The sequence below is a fragment of the Euwallacea fornicatus genome, chromosome 21 (assembly GCF_040115645.1).
Source record: "Euwallacea fornicatus isolate EFF26 chromosome 21, ASM4011564v1, whole genome shotgun sequence".
NCBI lineage: Eukaryota > Metazoa > Arthropoda > Insecta > Coleoptera > Curculionidae > Euwallacea > Euwallacea fornicatus.
Window position 1 is genome coordinate 467651 of NC_089561.1, and position 12777 is coordinate 480427.

General features: G+C 40.2%; 2 protein-coding genes across 2 annotated transcripts in view; both read right to left on the bottom strand.

The window, feature by feature from the left end:
- Positions 1 to 422: 422 nt before the first annotated feature.
- On the bottom strand, positions 423 to 3710 carry LOC136345969 (neutral alpha-glucosidase C-like). The gene is made up of 14 exons (XM_066294717.1): positions 3624 to 3710; positions 3490 to 3570; positions 3213 to 3434; positions 3002 to 3155; positions 2737 to 2948; positions 2491 to 2677; positions 1859 to 2431; positions 1542 to 1799; positions 1237 to 1486; positions 1029 to 1186; positions 870 to 977; positions 706 to 818; positions 571 to 647; positions 423 to 515 (listed from the first exon to the last, which is right to left on the bottom strand). Exons 1-14 carry the CDS (start codon positions 3641 to 3643, stop codon positions 463 to 465), a joined length of 2466 nt encoding a protein of 821 aa, XP_066150814.1. The 5' UTR covers positions 3644 to 3710; the 3' UTR covers positions 423 to 462.
- Positions 3711 to 7910: 4200 nt separating this feature from the next.
- The window catches only part of cpo (couch potato), a 46290-nt gene continuing 41423 nt past the window's right edge, over positions 7911 to 12777 (bottom strand). Inside the window, exons 5-9 of the mRNA XM_066294724.1 lie at positions 11961 to 12102; positions 10765 to 10922; positions 9723 to 9937; positions 8694 to 8925; positions 7911 to 8268 (exon numbers count right to left, since the gene is read on the bottom strand). Coding sequence (XP_066150821.1) covers positions 8074 to 8268; positions 8694 to 8925; positions 9723 to 9937; positions 10765 to 10922; positions 11961 to 12102 — 942 coding nt within the window. The 3' untranslated portion in view covers positions 7911 to 8073. The remainder of the gene's footprint in view (positions 8269 to 8693; positions 8926 to 9722; positions 9938 to 10764; positions 10923 to 11960; positions 12103 to 12777) is intronic.

The window sequence follows — 12777 nt, forward strand, 5'->3', positions numbered from 1 at the left end:
ACGACACAAAACAATTGAAAGTTTGGAAATGTGAGCGCGCGCAACCCTGGACCTCTTAATAATAACGAAAATGACCGCCAAACGGCAAGTTTAGAGTTTCGCGTATAGATGACGACAACTGCTTGATGGTCAGTGATAAAGGTTATTGGAAACTGGAGAAGTTACTTGTAAGTTTATTTTTCCCTTTTCTTCCAAGATTTAATTTAAATTACCTGTGCTATTTAATCAGAAACAATTGTTCATTACCATTTAGTGAAATGTCCATACTCTTGTATTGGGAGTTGCTTTTTGTGCTTGTATATATGTATATAACCGCGATGCCAACATCTATTATTCGCATTACTTAAATTTTTTGGGGAATTTGTGTGTTAAGATCTGAAGCCCAGATACCACATGTTGACTTTCACAGAAACACGCCTAAGAACATTAAAAATCGTTTCTTTAATTCATCAATCCGTCTTATTACAACATTTTAATACTAGTGGAAAACTGCTCCTTGGTGTATGTGCCGTCCCCTGAAAAGCAAAAACTCATGCAATTGAACCTCCGTAACTATGGAGACGTTATTACCGTTATTTGTGTAAACGTAGAACGAATTAGTTTCCAGTGGATTAAGTCCCGACGAGTCAGCATCCTCATCAATTGATCTGAAACAAATTGATTAGGCAATTTTCAATTTTTAATAACATTTCTTGTTTTACTCACTCTGCAATTAAGTTAACACCATCATATGTTAGCGCATAATAGGCGTACTTTTTGTTTAAATACTCGAAACTTTCAAAATCATCATAATACAGCTTTCCATTAGCCTTTCCATCCTAGAATATCATAATTATTAAAACTATATTCAAACAGTGCTAAAAATATACCTCATCGAGTATCACATGAAATTCGTACGGATCTTGTAGCTCAGAAGTAGATCTTCCAATTTCAGTCTTGCGGCTCAATATTGCTCCTGATTTATAGAACACTGGAATCTAAATATAAATTTACTAGTTTGAAAGACACATCGCATGCAGTAAACTAACAAAGGTGATATCCACAGGGATCGTGTACCACTGACCCCCTTGGTACACATTATTGGTTTCTCCAGTTATTTGGAACCAGTAGTTGTCCTCACCGGGCAAATACACCCTCAGACTGGTAGCATTCGAGAAGTACACATTGGCAACAAGTATGTCAGAGCCTGAGGACATGAGTAATAAACACTACTCAATGAATCTGATGTATACTTACCAATCAGAAATTCATCGTTGATATCTAACGCCACCTCATCTTCGGAATAATGATAGAAAAGTCCTCGTATTATTGGATCTCCAGTGATGACATGTTGATAGAATTGGGTGTACCAATACGGAAGATGTTGATATCTGAGCTTGATAGATTGCCCAATAAGTTCTCGAGTTTCATCAGAAAACGTCCATGGTTCTCTTCGTTTACTGCCTTGATCCCCGTGGGCCCTGAAGAACGTAATCCATGCTCCCGTCTAAGTACCAATTCAAAACTAAGGACTTAAGCCTTATCAACGCCTTTAAAATTACCTGGTACCATCGGGTGGCCAATTCCTCAGTCGGATTTCCAAAAAACCCAGGAATGTCTCCACCATAAAACACAATTCCTGCCATGTTAGAAGAGATAGTCATCGGGACCAAACTGCGAAGGAAATCGAAGGAACATCCAGTATCTCCAGCCCAATTCGCCGTGTATCTTTGAGAACCCGCGAAGACTGAACGAGATAAAATGAAAGGGCGCAGTTTTCCCTCGTCTCGCTCCATTAGACCTTGGTGAGTAGCCATTACCTAACGATAAGTTTTACTAGTAACATTGCTGACCAACATCTGATAACTTTTCAATCAACCTGGGTAAGGGCATACATGTTGTGTACATCCCCGTGAGTTGCATTTCCATACTGGAGTTTGTCGTATGGAATACTCCTCTCTTCTGCATCATTAAATGTAGTAGGTTCGTTCATGTCATTCCAAAACCCGGCTAAAGATGGGGTAGAAACGAAATTATCGTACGAATGGAGTTTTGCGTAATAATCTCTCGCATCTGGATTGAGAAAATCGATCCAACTGGCATCGCCAGGCCAACAAGTGCTCACGTAATTGCTCCCATCCGAGTTAGAAATGAAGTAACTCCCATTCAGGCAGGCATTATAGATTGGATACTCATCATCTACTTTAATGTGGGGGTCGGATACTACAACCATTCTTCTGTTAGCCTGACTTTTCATCCAGTCGAGGAGGCCTTTAGGGTCAGGAAAACCGGTAGGGTCCCAAGTGAACCATCTTCGGCCGATGGTATAGTCCAAATCCATCCAGACAGCATCCACGGGAATGTTGTATTTATCGTAGTTTTCGATAATATCTTTAACGTCCTCTTCACTCTTGTATCCCCATCTGCTTTGGTGGTAGCTCAAAGTCCAGAGCTAATAACGGTTCAGTTAGAAAAAAAGGTATCGGTGACGAGTCGATGATTTAAACTCACCTGAGGTAAATGCGCTTTTCCAGTAAGATCCGTGTACTGCCTCACGGCATCAGGCAAAGTTGGTCCTGTGAGCAGGAAAATGTCAAGAACGCCGCTGGAAACCATGAAATATGCGGATTGATCCTCGGTATTGATATCAATCCACATTTCTGCGGCATTATGAACAAAAAGTCCTGAAGTTATGTTTCTGTAGAGGAAAATTAATGAGTGCGAGGAAAAAAGTGGAAGGAGGGAAGACTGTCTTACCCAAATGCATACATAAGAGGCACAGCCCCATAACAAGACTTCGTAGTGTTCATAGCGTAATTTCCATAGTCTACAGTTTTGAATCTGTAGGGGTCTCTTTGGAGGTCTGCGGTGTGGAAGAGACTTACGATGGAGCTGCGCTCGTGGAGCCCCATCAATCGCTTTGCGTTATTGAATTTAACAGAGAAAGTAAAAACTTGACTATCTTGGGTCTAAAATTTAAAAATTTTTTAAAAATCCTCGAATGAATTTTATCTAAAAATACATTTTCCATGATCAAACGACTTCCGTCAAAAACGCTTTGCAGCTCATCATTGTGATATAATTCAATTTGCAACGGGTTCAACTGCACTTTTACGCTATTTCCTTTTCCATCCGACGCAACCACTGAAGAGTCATCCAATGACGTCACAGTTAAACTAAATTAATTTCTCCGAAATTTAAGTGTAACTTCTTTGGCTTATTAAAGATCTTACGGGTTTATCACGGGGTCTCTTTCTAGCGAATACAACAAATGATATCTGTGTAAATCGGGTTCTTCGATGGTTATCCGGAGTGTGTCGTTCTCCACACCCCTGATGATGAGCAGCAGCTCGTTTTCGGCCTCGTTTCTCAACTGAAATTTCAGGATTTCGTCCGAGGCTTGTAATTCTGCTTTGTAAACTTCGTCGGATTCGGGAGTTTTGGTGCGGAAATCTCTGTAAAAAAAAAGATTCGCAGCCATTTTGGGCTTAACAAATTGCGAATACTTACGAGCAGACCCGCCTCATTGCGCATGCGGCCGGGAACTCATCGCCCTGCACTGCACTGGCGGCAATTAAGACCAACACACAGCTAAAATTTTTATGTAACAGAGAAAGAAGTGGGAATAAATTGATGAGAAAAACCTTTGAAGAGACTTCCACATTGTTGGATAGATCCAGTCTCCTTCACTAAATCCTTAATGGTGCTCGCTGCATCTTATTGAAAAGTATATATATATATATATATATATATATATATATATATATATATATATATATATATATATATATATATATATATATGTATAGTTAAGTGATGGAAAAGCACAATGTTGGAGATAAAAATCGATGACTTGGGTACTTTGACTTTAGTTAGGTATTTGGATTTTTCTGAGTGTATTTTTGTAAACGTTGACAAAGTGGAAAAGTTATAGAAAACACTAGATTCCGATAATAAAGTGCTAAGGTCAAGAGCCACTAACGAAAACTTATTATTAGATGTGTACTGAGGCTATCTTTTATATGCTTTCTACTCGATTTTTCCTATTTATTATGTTTCGGTAAGTGAGATAAACACTTCAAAAGCGAAACATTTTAATCCTTTTCCTTGCGTGTGATCGCTCGAGTGATCTCCTCTGTGGGGTTTTCTCTGGTAGCGAATGCTCCTCGGTTCAATCACATCATCGAGCGATGGAGAACTGAAGCGGTTATATCCGGTTTTGTCGATCGACGCGGGAAAGAGAAAGATGGACGCCGTGACGTCCACCCCTCCTAGCCGGCATTACGTCTAGGCTAGATATGCGGGAGGGCCGACGGCTGACTCAAAGCTCGTTTTTGCGGAACTCGAGGTATTTTTCGAAAAATTAAAGCCCAATTAATTTTTAATACATATTTATTTCCCATCTTTTGGACCCTATACATTTTATAGCTAAGTACATTGTCAGGTAATACAATCTTTGTATTTTTACTTTTTTTTTGGAATGCTTTTCTGTATGTTTTACCATAATCATCAGGGCAAGATGGTGGGGGTGAGTAGTAGGTAATACCACGCTTAATCTGACTAGTATCATAATTATTACTTCTTGATGCTGCCTCTGACCGATTCGGCTTTGAGGCCGAATCATCAGGGCAACAGCAGACACCCAGAGTAGTAGAACTTGTATTTTTTTATTTATTATATAATTCTAATTCCAACAAATTTATCCGACACGATTTTACAATAGTTTAAACTAATATTTTATTACTCTATAGTACTGTTCAAATATTATTACAATAAAGATATGCGTTCCCTGGTCGATTAACAGGTAATCTAAGGCTATAGGTTGGAATTTGCTATTTTTAAAATTCACTGATGAATTCAAAAATAGCAGCTGGGTACAAGTACATTGCTACGCAGCAATAGAAAAATCATAATCGTTACAAGGCTTCTATTAGGGAACAGCCCCCACTCTCTGGTTCAAAATTGACTTTTCTGTTATTAGAGAACGCAGAGAATGAAGACACGTTGTAAATATACTCAGCGCAGATACTGTACTCTCCTACTTTGTAAATCCTTAAATATTATCAAATTTTCATCGTTAATGCTAAACTTTAAGATGTCACTTGACAAGGGGCACAGATCATGATATGTTTGGAAAGTGTTCTCCTTTTACTAAATATTACCCTATTACCTAAAGCAGAGAAGGCGATTGTGGCTAGTTCATATAACGTTGATAATTTATCACATATTCGTGTCGCTCCTGTAGATGAAACTAATGCGACCACTGTTCCTCCTTTATTAAGAACTAACAACCACTCACAAGTTCCATTATAACACATAACAGAGTTACAAGACGACATCTAAGGGTCGGATTGCATAATGTATAACAAGTATTTAAATTTTTAATAATTAATTTAAGCTGATATGTTTCATGTAGTCCCCGTAATGTCAGGATCTCCAGTGGAGGTTTAGACTGTGACCCGCACCCACCTCACCGAGACTCGTGCACTTAATATACGGCACGAGTCACATTCACGTTCATGTCTGGTTGACATAGAGTTTTATGGACGGAAATATTACGCAGAACGGTCATTTTGCCCTTTGAGTACGTCATTTATATCAAAATTTTAAAGGAGGTTGCGGTTGCGATAAACCACGTGAGAGTTGGAGTGAAGTGGAATATTATTGTACAGAGTTTTTCGTTAAAAGAGTGCGTCTCAGGAACTGTAAATGGCGAAAGTTTGAATCGAAAGTCCTGTTAAGGGACACGGTCAAGGACAGCACTGTGCAAATATTTTCGTTTCTCTTTAGTGGTTGGGAATGGAGCGGGACAGCAACACAACCTTCGCGTGCGTTTATTTTGTTTGTAAGTAAATTGCAGTGGGCCAAATCCGCAAAAGTATATGTTTAACTCCCAACAAATTATGTGGAGCAAAATCGAACGTTACTCACCTAAATTTGTAAGACAAATTGTAATATCGAACCTTCAAAAATAACAAAATTCTTTCTGGAAATGATCCTTGAAATCAGGTGATTTTCATCACAAAATTTGAGTGATTTTAGCCGAATTGTCGCGATTCACCCACCACTGGGTCCGCACTCTCGGATTCGCTCCGCTGTGATCCGACGAGTTTCTGCATCGTAACTATACAAAGTGATAAAAAAAAAAAATCTAAAATTGAAAACCCCCTTGGGTCGTTCAAACTGAAGGCCGAGACTCGAAGGGTGGCCCTAGAACTGACACTCTCTGTAAAAATAAAGTCCGAACGTCCCTCCACGTGTGTTGTAATCAAACCCTCATGTGAAGGCAACCATTTTTCACGACCGAAAAAGTCAGAAATTAAGGGCAAAATCATCCGCACTTATCTGCATTTCAGGCCCCCCCTCCCGAGGGCCAAGACCCGACCCAAATCTAATTGACTTTGTCAAAAATTGAGAATCCCTTATTTGCGCGATCTTGGACCCTCCGAAGGGAACGATAAATATACCTACTTTAATGATAGTATTATATCACATAAATTCACACGAAAAGCACTACAACACTAGGATATTGAATAAAATCTACTTTAAAAAGTTGTGGAAAAAAAATCGCGAAAACGCCGCCGCTGGACTGCAGGGGCGGCTTTTCCGGTCAGCAGTAACAGTAGAAAATTATAAAATTATTATATAAAAATAATTGAATGTTAATTCTTGTAGAACGGTTAATTAAAATTAATAAGAATATATTAAGTTCATCTATTTAAATTTAAACTTTGGTTAATCCTCGTGCATCCACATACGCGTTGCGCCCATATAGGGATGCACAGGCCAGTACTAAGGTACAGCAACAGCAACGTTCTGCCCTTCTATTAGCTATTATACTCTAATCTATAGATTTCATGCATGTTTAACTTGCAAGATAACAAATGCTCGTATTTAGTCACTACAAAATATAATAATTATTAGATACGAAGCAAAAAGCCCTTATCATCGAGAAGTACTAATAAGTTGAAGCTTTGAAATTTAGCCTATATCATGTTGTCATCACCGATGTCGAGGAATAGATAGATTTTAAAATATGTTATATATATTATGTGTAGTAATGTAAGAGAGGAATTTATCATTATTAAATTTTAATTGATATGTTTTAATTGGACAAGTCCTCCGTGATTGCGTGGTTTGAAAGAGGAACTGAACCACAACGTTTCTATCGTAAAATCATTAGGATCTTCGTCACAGGTAAAAAAACTAGAATATAAGGGGCACTTGGGTAAATTACAATTTACAGCTTAAGTAACCTAATTTACAATTTTATCCATTATTAAAGATATTTTTAATAAGGCACAGGCCGATTTCCATATTGCTCGAGTGCATTCATCTCTTTAACGGAATAATTAAAGAGATGCAGAATTTATGGAAAAACCCTGTACAAATCTAATCATAAGAATTTACTAAAATTAGTAAAAAATCGCTAGACTAGAAGATCCTAATGTGCCTGAACACAAAGTCGTCAAGATCCCGAATTGCTATAAAATGGACGTTTACATTAAATATATTGACAATATTCAGTTTCCGCTATTGCAGTGAAACAAACTTTCGAAAGAAGCTTCCTCAAGAGACTCTAAGAATTCCTAACACTAACAAAATTTAAATCTAAAACTTAAAATTTAGGGCACCTTTGGTTTAGCTTATCCTTTCAACTACGATAAGAGAGATAAAACGGGACCTCCCCTAAAACGGTTAATAATCTTTGGTGGGGAACGGTCCCCTTTACAGGGGAATTACCTAAAAAATCCGGGATATTTTTACGTCTAGCGAGAGATAAGAATTAAGACATTTTTGTTTTGTAAACGATAGAGCTCCCAGTTGCCACTTTTTAGCATCGTCCGGCCAATATCATCCCCTTCTGTCAAGTGCTGAGGGACATGTACGAGTTAAGATTGTCCATTTTCTTCTCCTTTTGTTCCCTGAAAGATCGGAAATTGATCATAGTGCGTATTAGCGGGGGCAAACCTGCCGCAAAGATACCGAAATCCCCCTCGAGGAATTTTCCTCTGTTTAGAAGAGCCAAACTACATCGTTGTCTAGAGCGATGAATGATAGGATTTTTCCAACATTCAGTACAAAATATTTTATTTAAAAAATGTACGTGTAGAACCACTGAATGTTTACAAAAGAAGTGTTCCGCCTGCCGCCTTCAATTTTGGAGAATTTCAGTCTGATTGGATGGTTAGACAATAGGGTGCGAGGGCGGCATAAATTGCAGATTGAGGCGTCTATAGCGTCGCTTTTCACTGATAAAAACAGCGAGCTGGCAACGAGGCGGCGTCCCTGAAAAATCGGCCGCATTCTAGAACGTTCCAGATCGCCCGGAAATTGCCTGTGCCATAGAGCAACGGCGCAGAATATTTAATGCTTGACGCAACACGTTTATTTACTTATCAATTTTCCCTGTTTTAGCCATAATCCATCTATCAACCAGCTGATATCCATATTCTTTAAGCCGTAATCTAGACGGATCGATGTTTTGACACAATTCCTTTCGGAAAATACACCATTATGTATGCTTTGTCCTAAATGTTTCACGCATTACTACCAACATAAAGAACAGAAAACATAGTGCTGGTGCACGGTGATGGAAAATGATTAATAACAACATGCAGCTACGCAAAATGGCGATTTCGATGAAAATAGCCGATCTGATTGAGCAATCGCAATCGCCATCTTGTAAGAAGAAGTGTTAAAAGGACACCGACCTCAGCGGCCGTCGCCATCTTGCTCCTGGCGTACTCGATTCGGATTGGTCCGCGATCGGAGGAGAGAAGGAACGAGCCCTGCAGCTGCGCCATCACGCGAGTGGCGCCCCCTACGTCGCGGTATTCGACGAAGGCCACGGGGGAACCAGTGGCAGCCGCGACGGTACCGCCGGTAACCGCGCCGTTCTGTTGCTTGTTGGCGTGCACGCGCAGGCGACAGAAGCCGGGGAAGCTGTGCAAGAATAACCTGATGGTGCTCAGCTGCTTTGGTGGTGATTGGGGAAGCGGCAGCTGTTCCAGTGACGTTGCTGATTTTTGGCCCAACAACGTCACCGAAGAATTTGGTGTACTGGGTGGTCAAATAAAAATTTCCAGGGAGGAGGGGAGTGATAAGGACGCTGCAAAGGGCCAACAAAGCGAGCAACAGATCGTGAACTTGTATGCCGTTTTGTGTTAGTTTTTGTGTTTGCCCTCCAGGGGGCGACTCAATTTTTTTGGAGCTGCCGAGATTTGGGATAATTTTGATTGCGGAGTATTGGGGAAAAGCTCGTTGGTAAAGGGGGTCTCCAGAAATTCCTGCAAATTAATTTTAAATCGACCGACAGATGGAACAATATACGGCGGTCAGTGTGTTTCGCAGTCGGTCCGTGAGAGGGACACCGACTGTTTTAATTATCCTCCATTTTTATTTGACCACTCGGTAGCTACAGCCATTATTAAGTGGTTATATAAGTGCATTTGTTACATTAATTCACACCGTGAATTTTATTAGACACATCTCCTTTTCCAGAAAGAAAAAAGCAATTTTCCCGATGAAAACTTCGTTAAATAATTAATCGCCGGCATAATTCAAGATGTGAATTTCAAGTGCAAAGCTGAACAAAGTGGGAAACTACGAGGAACGTTATAGTATAGTAGTGTATCCATGTTGCTAGGAATTAAACATGTCAGTGAAGTGCAAACATCACAATAATAATTATTATAGTGATCAAAATATCGACATATAAAAAGAAGGTTGTGATTACTGACCTGGCGAAGATTTCCTTCAGCTCATGCTCGGACACGAACTGGCCTAAATTGGCGACAAAGAGGGTGGAACAGGGGTGGTTGTTCATCCCCATCCCCGGTTGAGACGAGCTTGAGCCTACGGGGGATGCCAGGGCCGGACTAGGCAGAAAATGTGGTAAAGAGGCGGCCGCGTGCACTGACGTCAAGGCGGTTGGATGAGGCATTGACATTGGTGGCTGCAATACGATTTCCTTATTAAATAAACAATTGAGCAAACACAGAAAAATAATGATGAAATTAAGCGTAATAACACGTGCATCTATCTAGAGAAAAAAAATCTATTTTATGTGAGGTCACATCTATTGATTATTCAAGATTCGAATAGCAAGAGAAAAATTGCATTTAACTAATGACAGCTAAGTCAACTCTTAAATGTTTTAGTGACGATTAGAGAAATTAAACAAGAAACGTCTTTTAAGAACAACCACTAGATGGCGCTAGAAAAGACTCAATATTACATACAACATGATATTCACACAAGTAATTGATAATTGTGTGAATGTTTCAAACCCAAAACGGGCTGTATAGTCAAATGAACATGGACTGTATTGATGCCTAATCTTCGCTCTACCTAATTATGGAAAAAGTAAAAACTGAAGCAAATACGGTGCTCAAAAACGAATCGAAATCGACCGAACTAATCGGTTTTCGGGTAACAATCAAAACCGCTCAAGCCAACAAACGCAATTAAAACCGCCCTTAGTGGGGGTCGTTGTGAAGGCGCCACATTCTCGTGCGATTTCTGATTTGATTTAATTAAAATTTCGTTCCTTTGATGCAGACATCGAGAGTTTCATCGAAACGGTTTTGACATATATATATATATATATACGTATGTTTCTGGAAAAGTGTGGAAAAGGGCTGTTTCGACGCTCAAACATTGAGTAGAACAAACAACCCCTTCTGGCAAATCGGGGAGGCAAAAATCACTAACGTGGTGGTGGACTGAGGCGCCCGCGTCCATTGGACTTTTGTCCGAAGATAGTCAAAGATAGGAACGTACTGGCACCTGCGGGTGCAATGCCGGATGCACCAGGGTGGCGTGTTGGAGGGCGGCCGCCCCCGGGAGCTCTGCTGCTGCCGCCGCTGCTGCCGCCGCCGAGTAAGCCAAGGGATGATGCCACAGTTCCGGACCTCCAGGGAAGAAGGGTGTTCCCAAATCTGTAACGTAAACTTTTATTTAAAATGAGCATCTGTTTCACGCTTGTTGGCAATTAAGGGTGGAGTCACAGCGAGAGGAAAACAAACATTTGATGAAGGGGTCGAAGCCCAAGAGCGAGCAAAACAGAATAATTTGCATGGTTTCAATTGGAAGGAAATTCGATACCTGACTCTGAAAAGTTCATGACTATCACATCTACTTTATTGTCGACCTTGTCTTATACATTTCTGAGGCTTTTTTGAGATATTCTTGAGACATTCAATTACATTAATATATCAAACGTCACATTATCTTATGGAAACCCAATTTCGGTGAAGTTTCTCCGATAATCCGAGAAACTCTCCATCCAACCGAACGGTCTGGACGAGTTCTCTGGCACCCCAAATCAATTAGCAGTGCCTGCTCAAACTTGAAAGTTGCTCTTGTCGAAAGTTCAATCAGACATGGGTTGAATTTAAATATTGCTAGTTACGTAATTTACGCTCTCTGTCCCTTCCATTAGATGAATTTGAGGTGGAAGAAGGTTGGAAAAACAATTTGCACCGTAATTAGAGTGGGCTAATTGGGAATATACCGGCACAAAACTCCCCAGTTTTGAGGCAATAAATTTCCACTTATCCAGAATTTTCCACCATAAGAAATGTATAACAAACAAGGGAAGTATGTATGTACACGACGAACTTACCTATAAATGGTATTAGTAAGGTAAAGCACAGCTTGCACACCGTGTATATATCAAGTGAGGTGTATAATAAAAAGGGTTTTAAGGGACGTGACTGTGTTTAATAAGGGGTGATTCAAAGGAACCACACTGTCTCAAGAGCAAAGTGGTTCCTTTAGCGAGTTAACTACTACCCTGAAAGCATATTCTCGTATTAAATCTGCAGGGTGGCAGAGAAAGGAGTTACACGTCAAAGTTCCTATTCACGCGACAACACAACAGTTCGCGTTTTTAAGCGAAGAAAAAAATGACATCGACGGTGACTCCTTGCCGCGCCACCCTGTATATGAGTCAGGGGAGGCAGTGGTGTACTTACGTCCGGTGAGGGGGTGCATCAAAGTTGGGTGCGTATTGGCTGAGTTAGCAGCTTGCTGTTTGGGCTTGCTAACCTTGGTGTTACTTTTAGCAAACTCCAGCCGGATGGTCTGAGGCATGTCGGGGTCAAACCGTACGCCCTGCTGCAAAATATTGCCCACAAAGTGTGATTGGAGGTGGTAAAACTATGGTACAAGGCTAAATTTAAACCCCACTTTTCACGAATTTCGTAAAGATGGACCCCTCGATACGGCGTTGATCTTCGACCGATTTTTCCCAGAAAAACGAACGGCACTGTCGATTCTCACGCGGCACTCATTCGGCTAGAAATAATTCTCAAAAATGGCAACTTCCTTATTTCTTTAGCCAGATGCCTCGATATGGTGCTCATTTTCAGCTAATTTTGCCCAGAAAACCGATTGCCGCTATCCGTTTCGACGTATTTACCACATAAGTTCGTTCGAAAAAAATCGATCCTAAATAAATGATAATTTCCTTTGTTTCTGGGCTGTTCTCCTCTTGAGGAACAATTAACTATCGTTCTTCTCCAGAAGCTTTATCATTTGGGGGGAGTTAATGTTTAATTAGGATAATAGCAGTGGACATAAATAATTTATCCCCGGGACACGGACCCGCTTATAAATGCGATTTATGAACCCTACGTGATACTATTAGGGCAAGTTTCGCCATCAGGAGCTCGTTTTTTTTTCCGAGTACCTACACCGCAGGCTATTAGGAAAGTGAGAGAATTCCGGTGCACTTAAACAGCACTTAAGAAAACGTTTTATGGAGATTTATCTTTCCGCTATATTGGAACT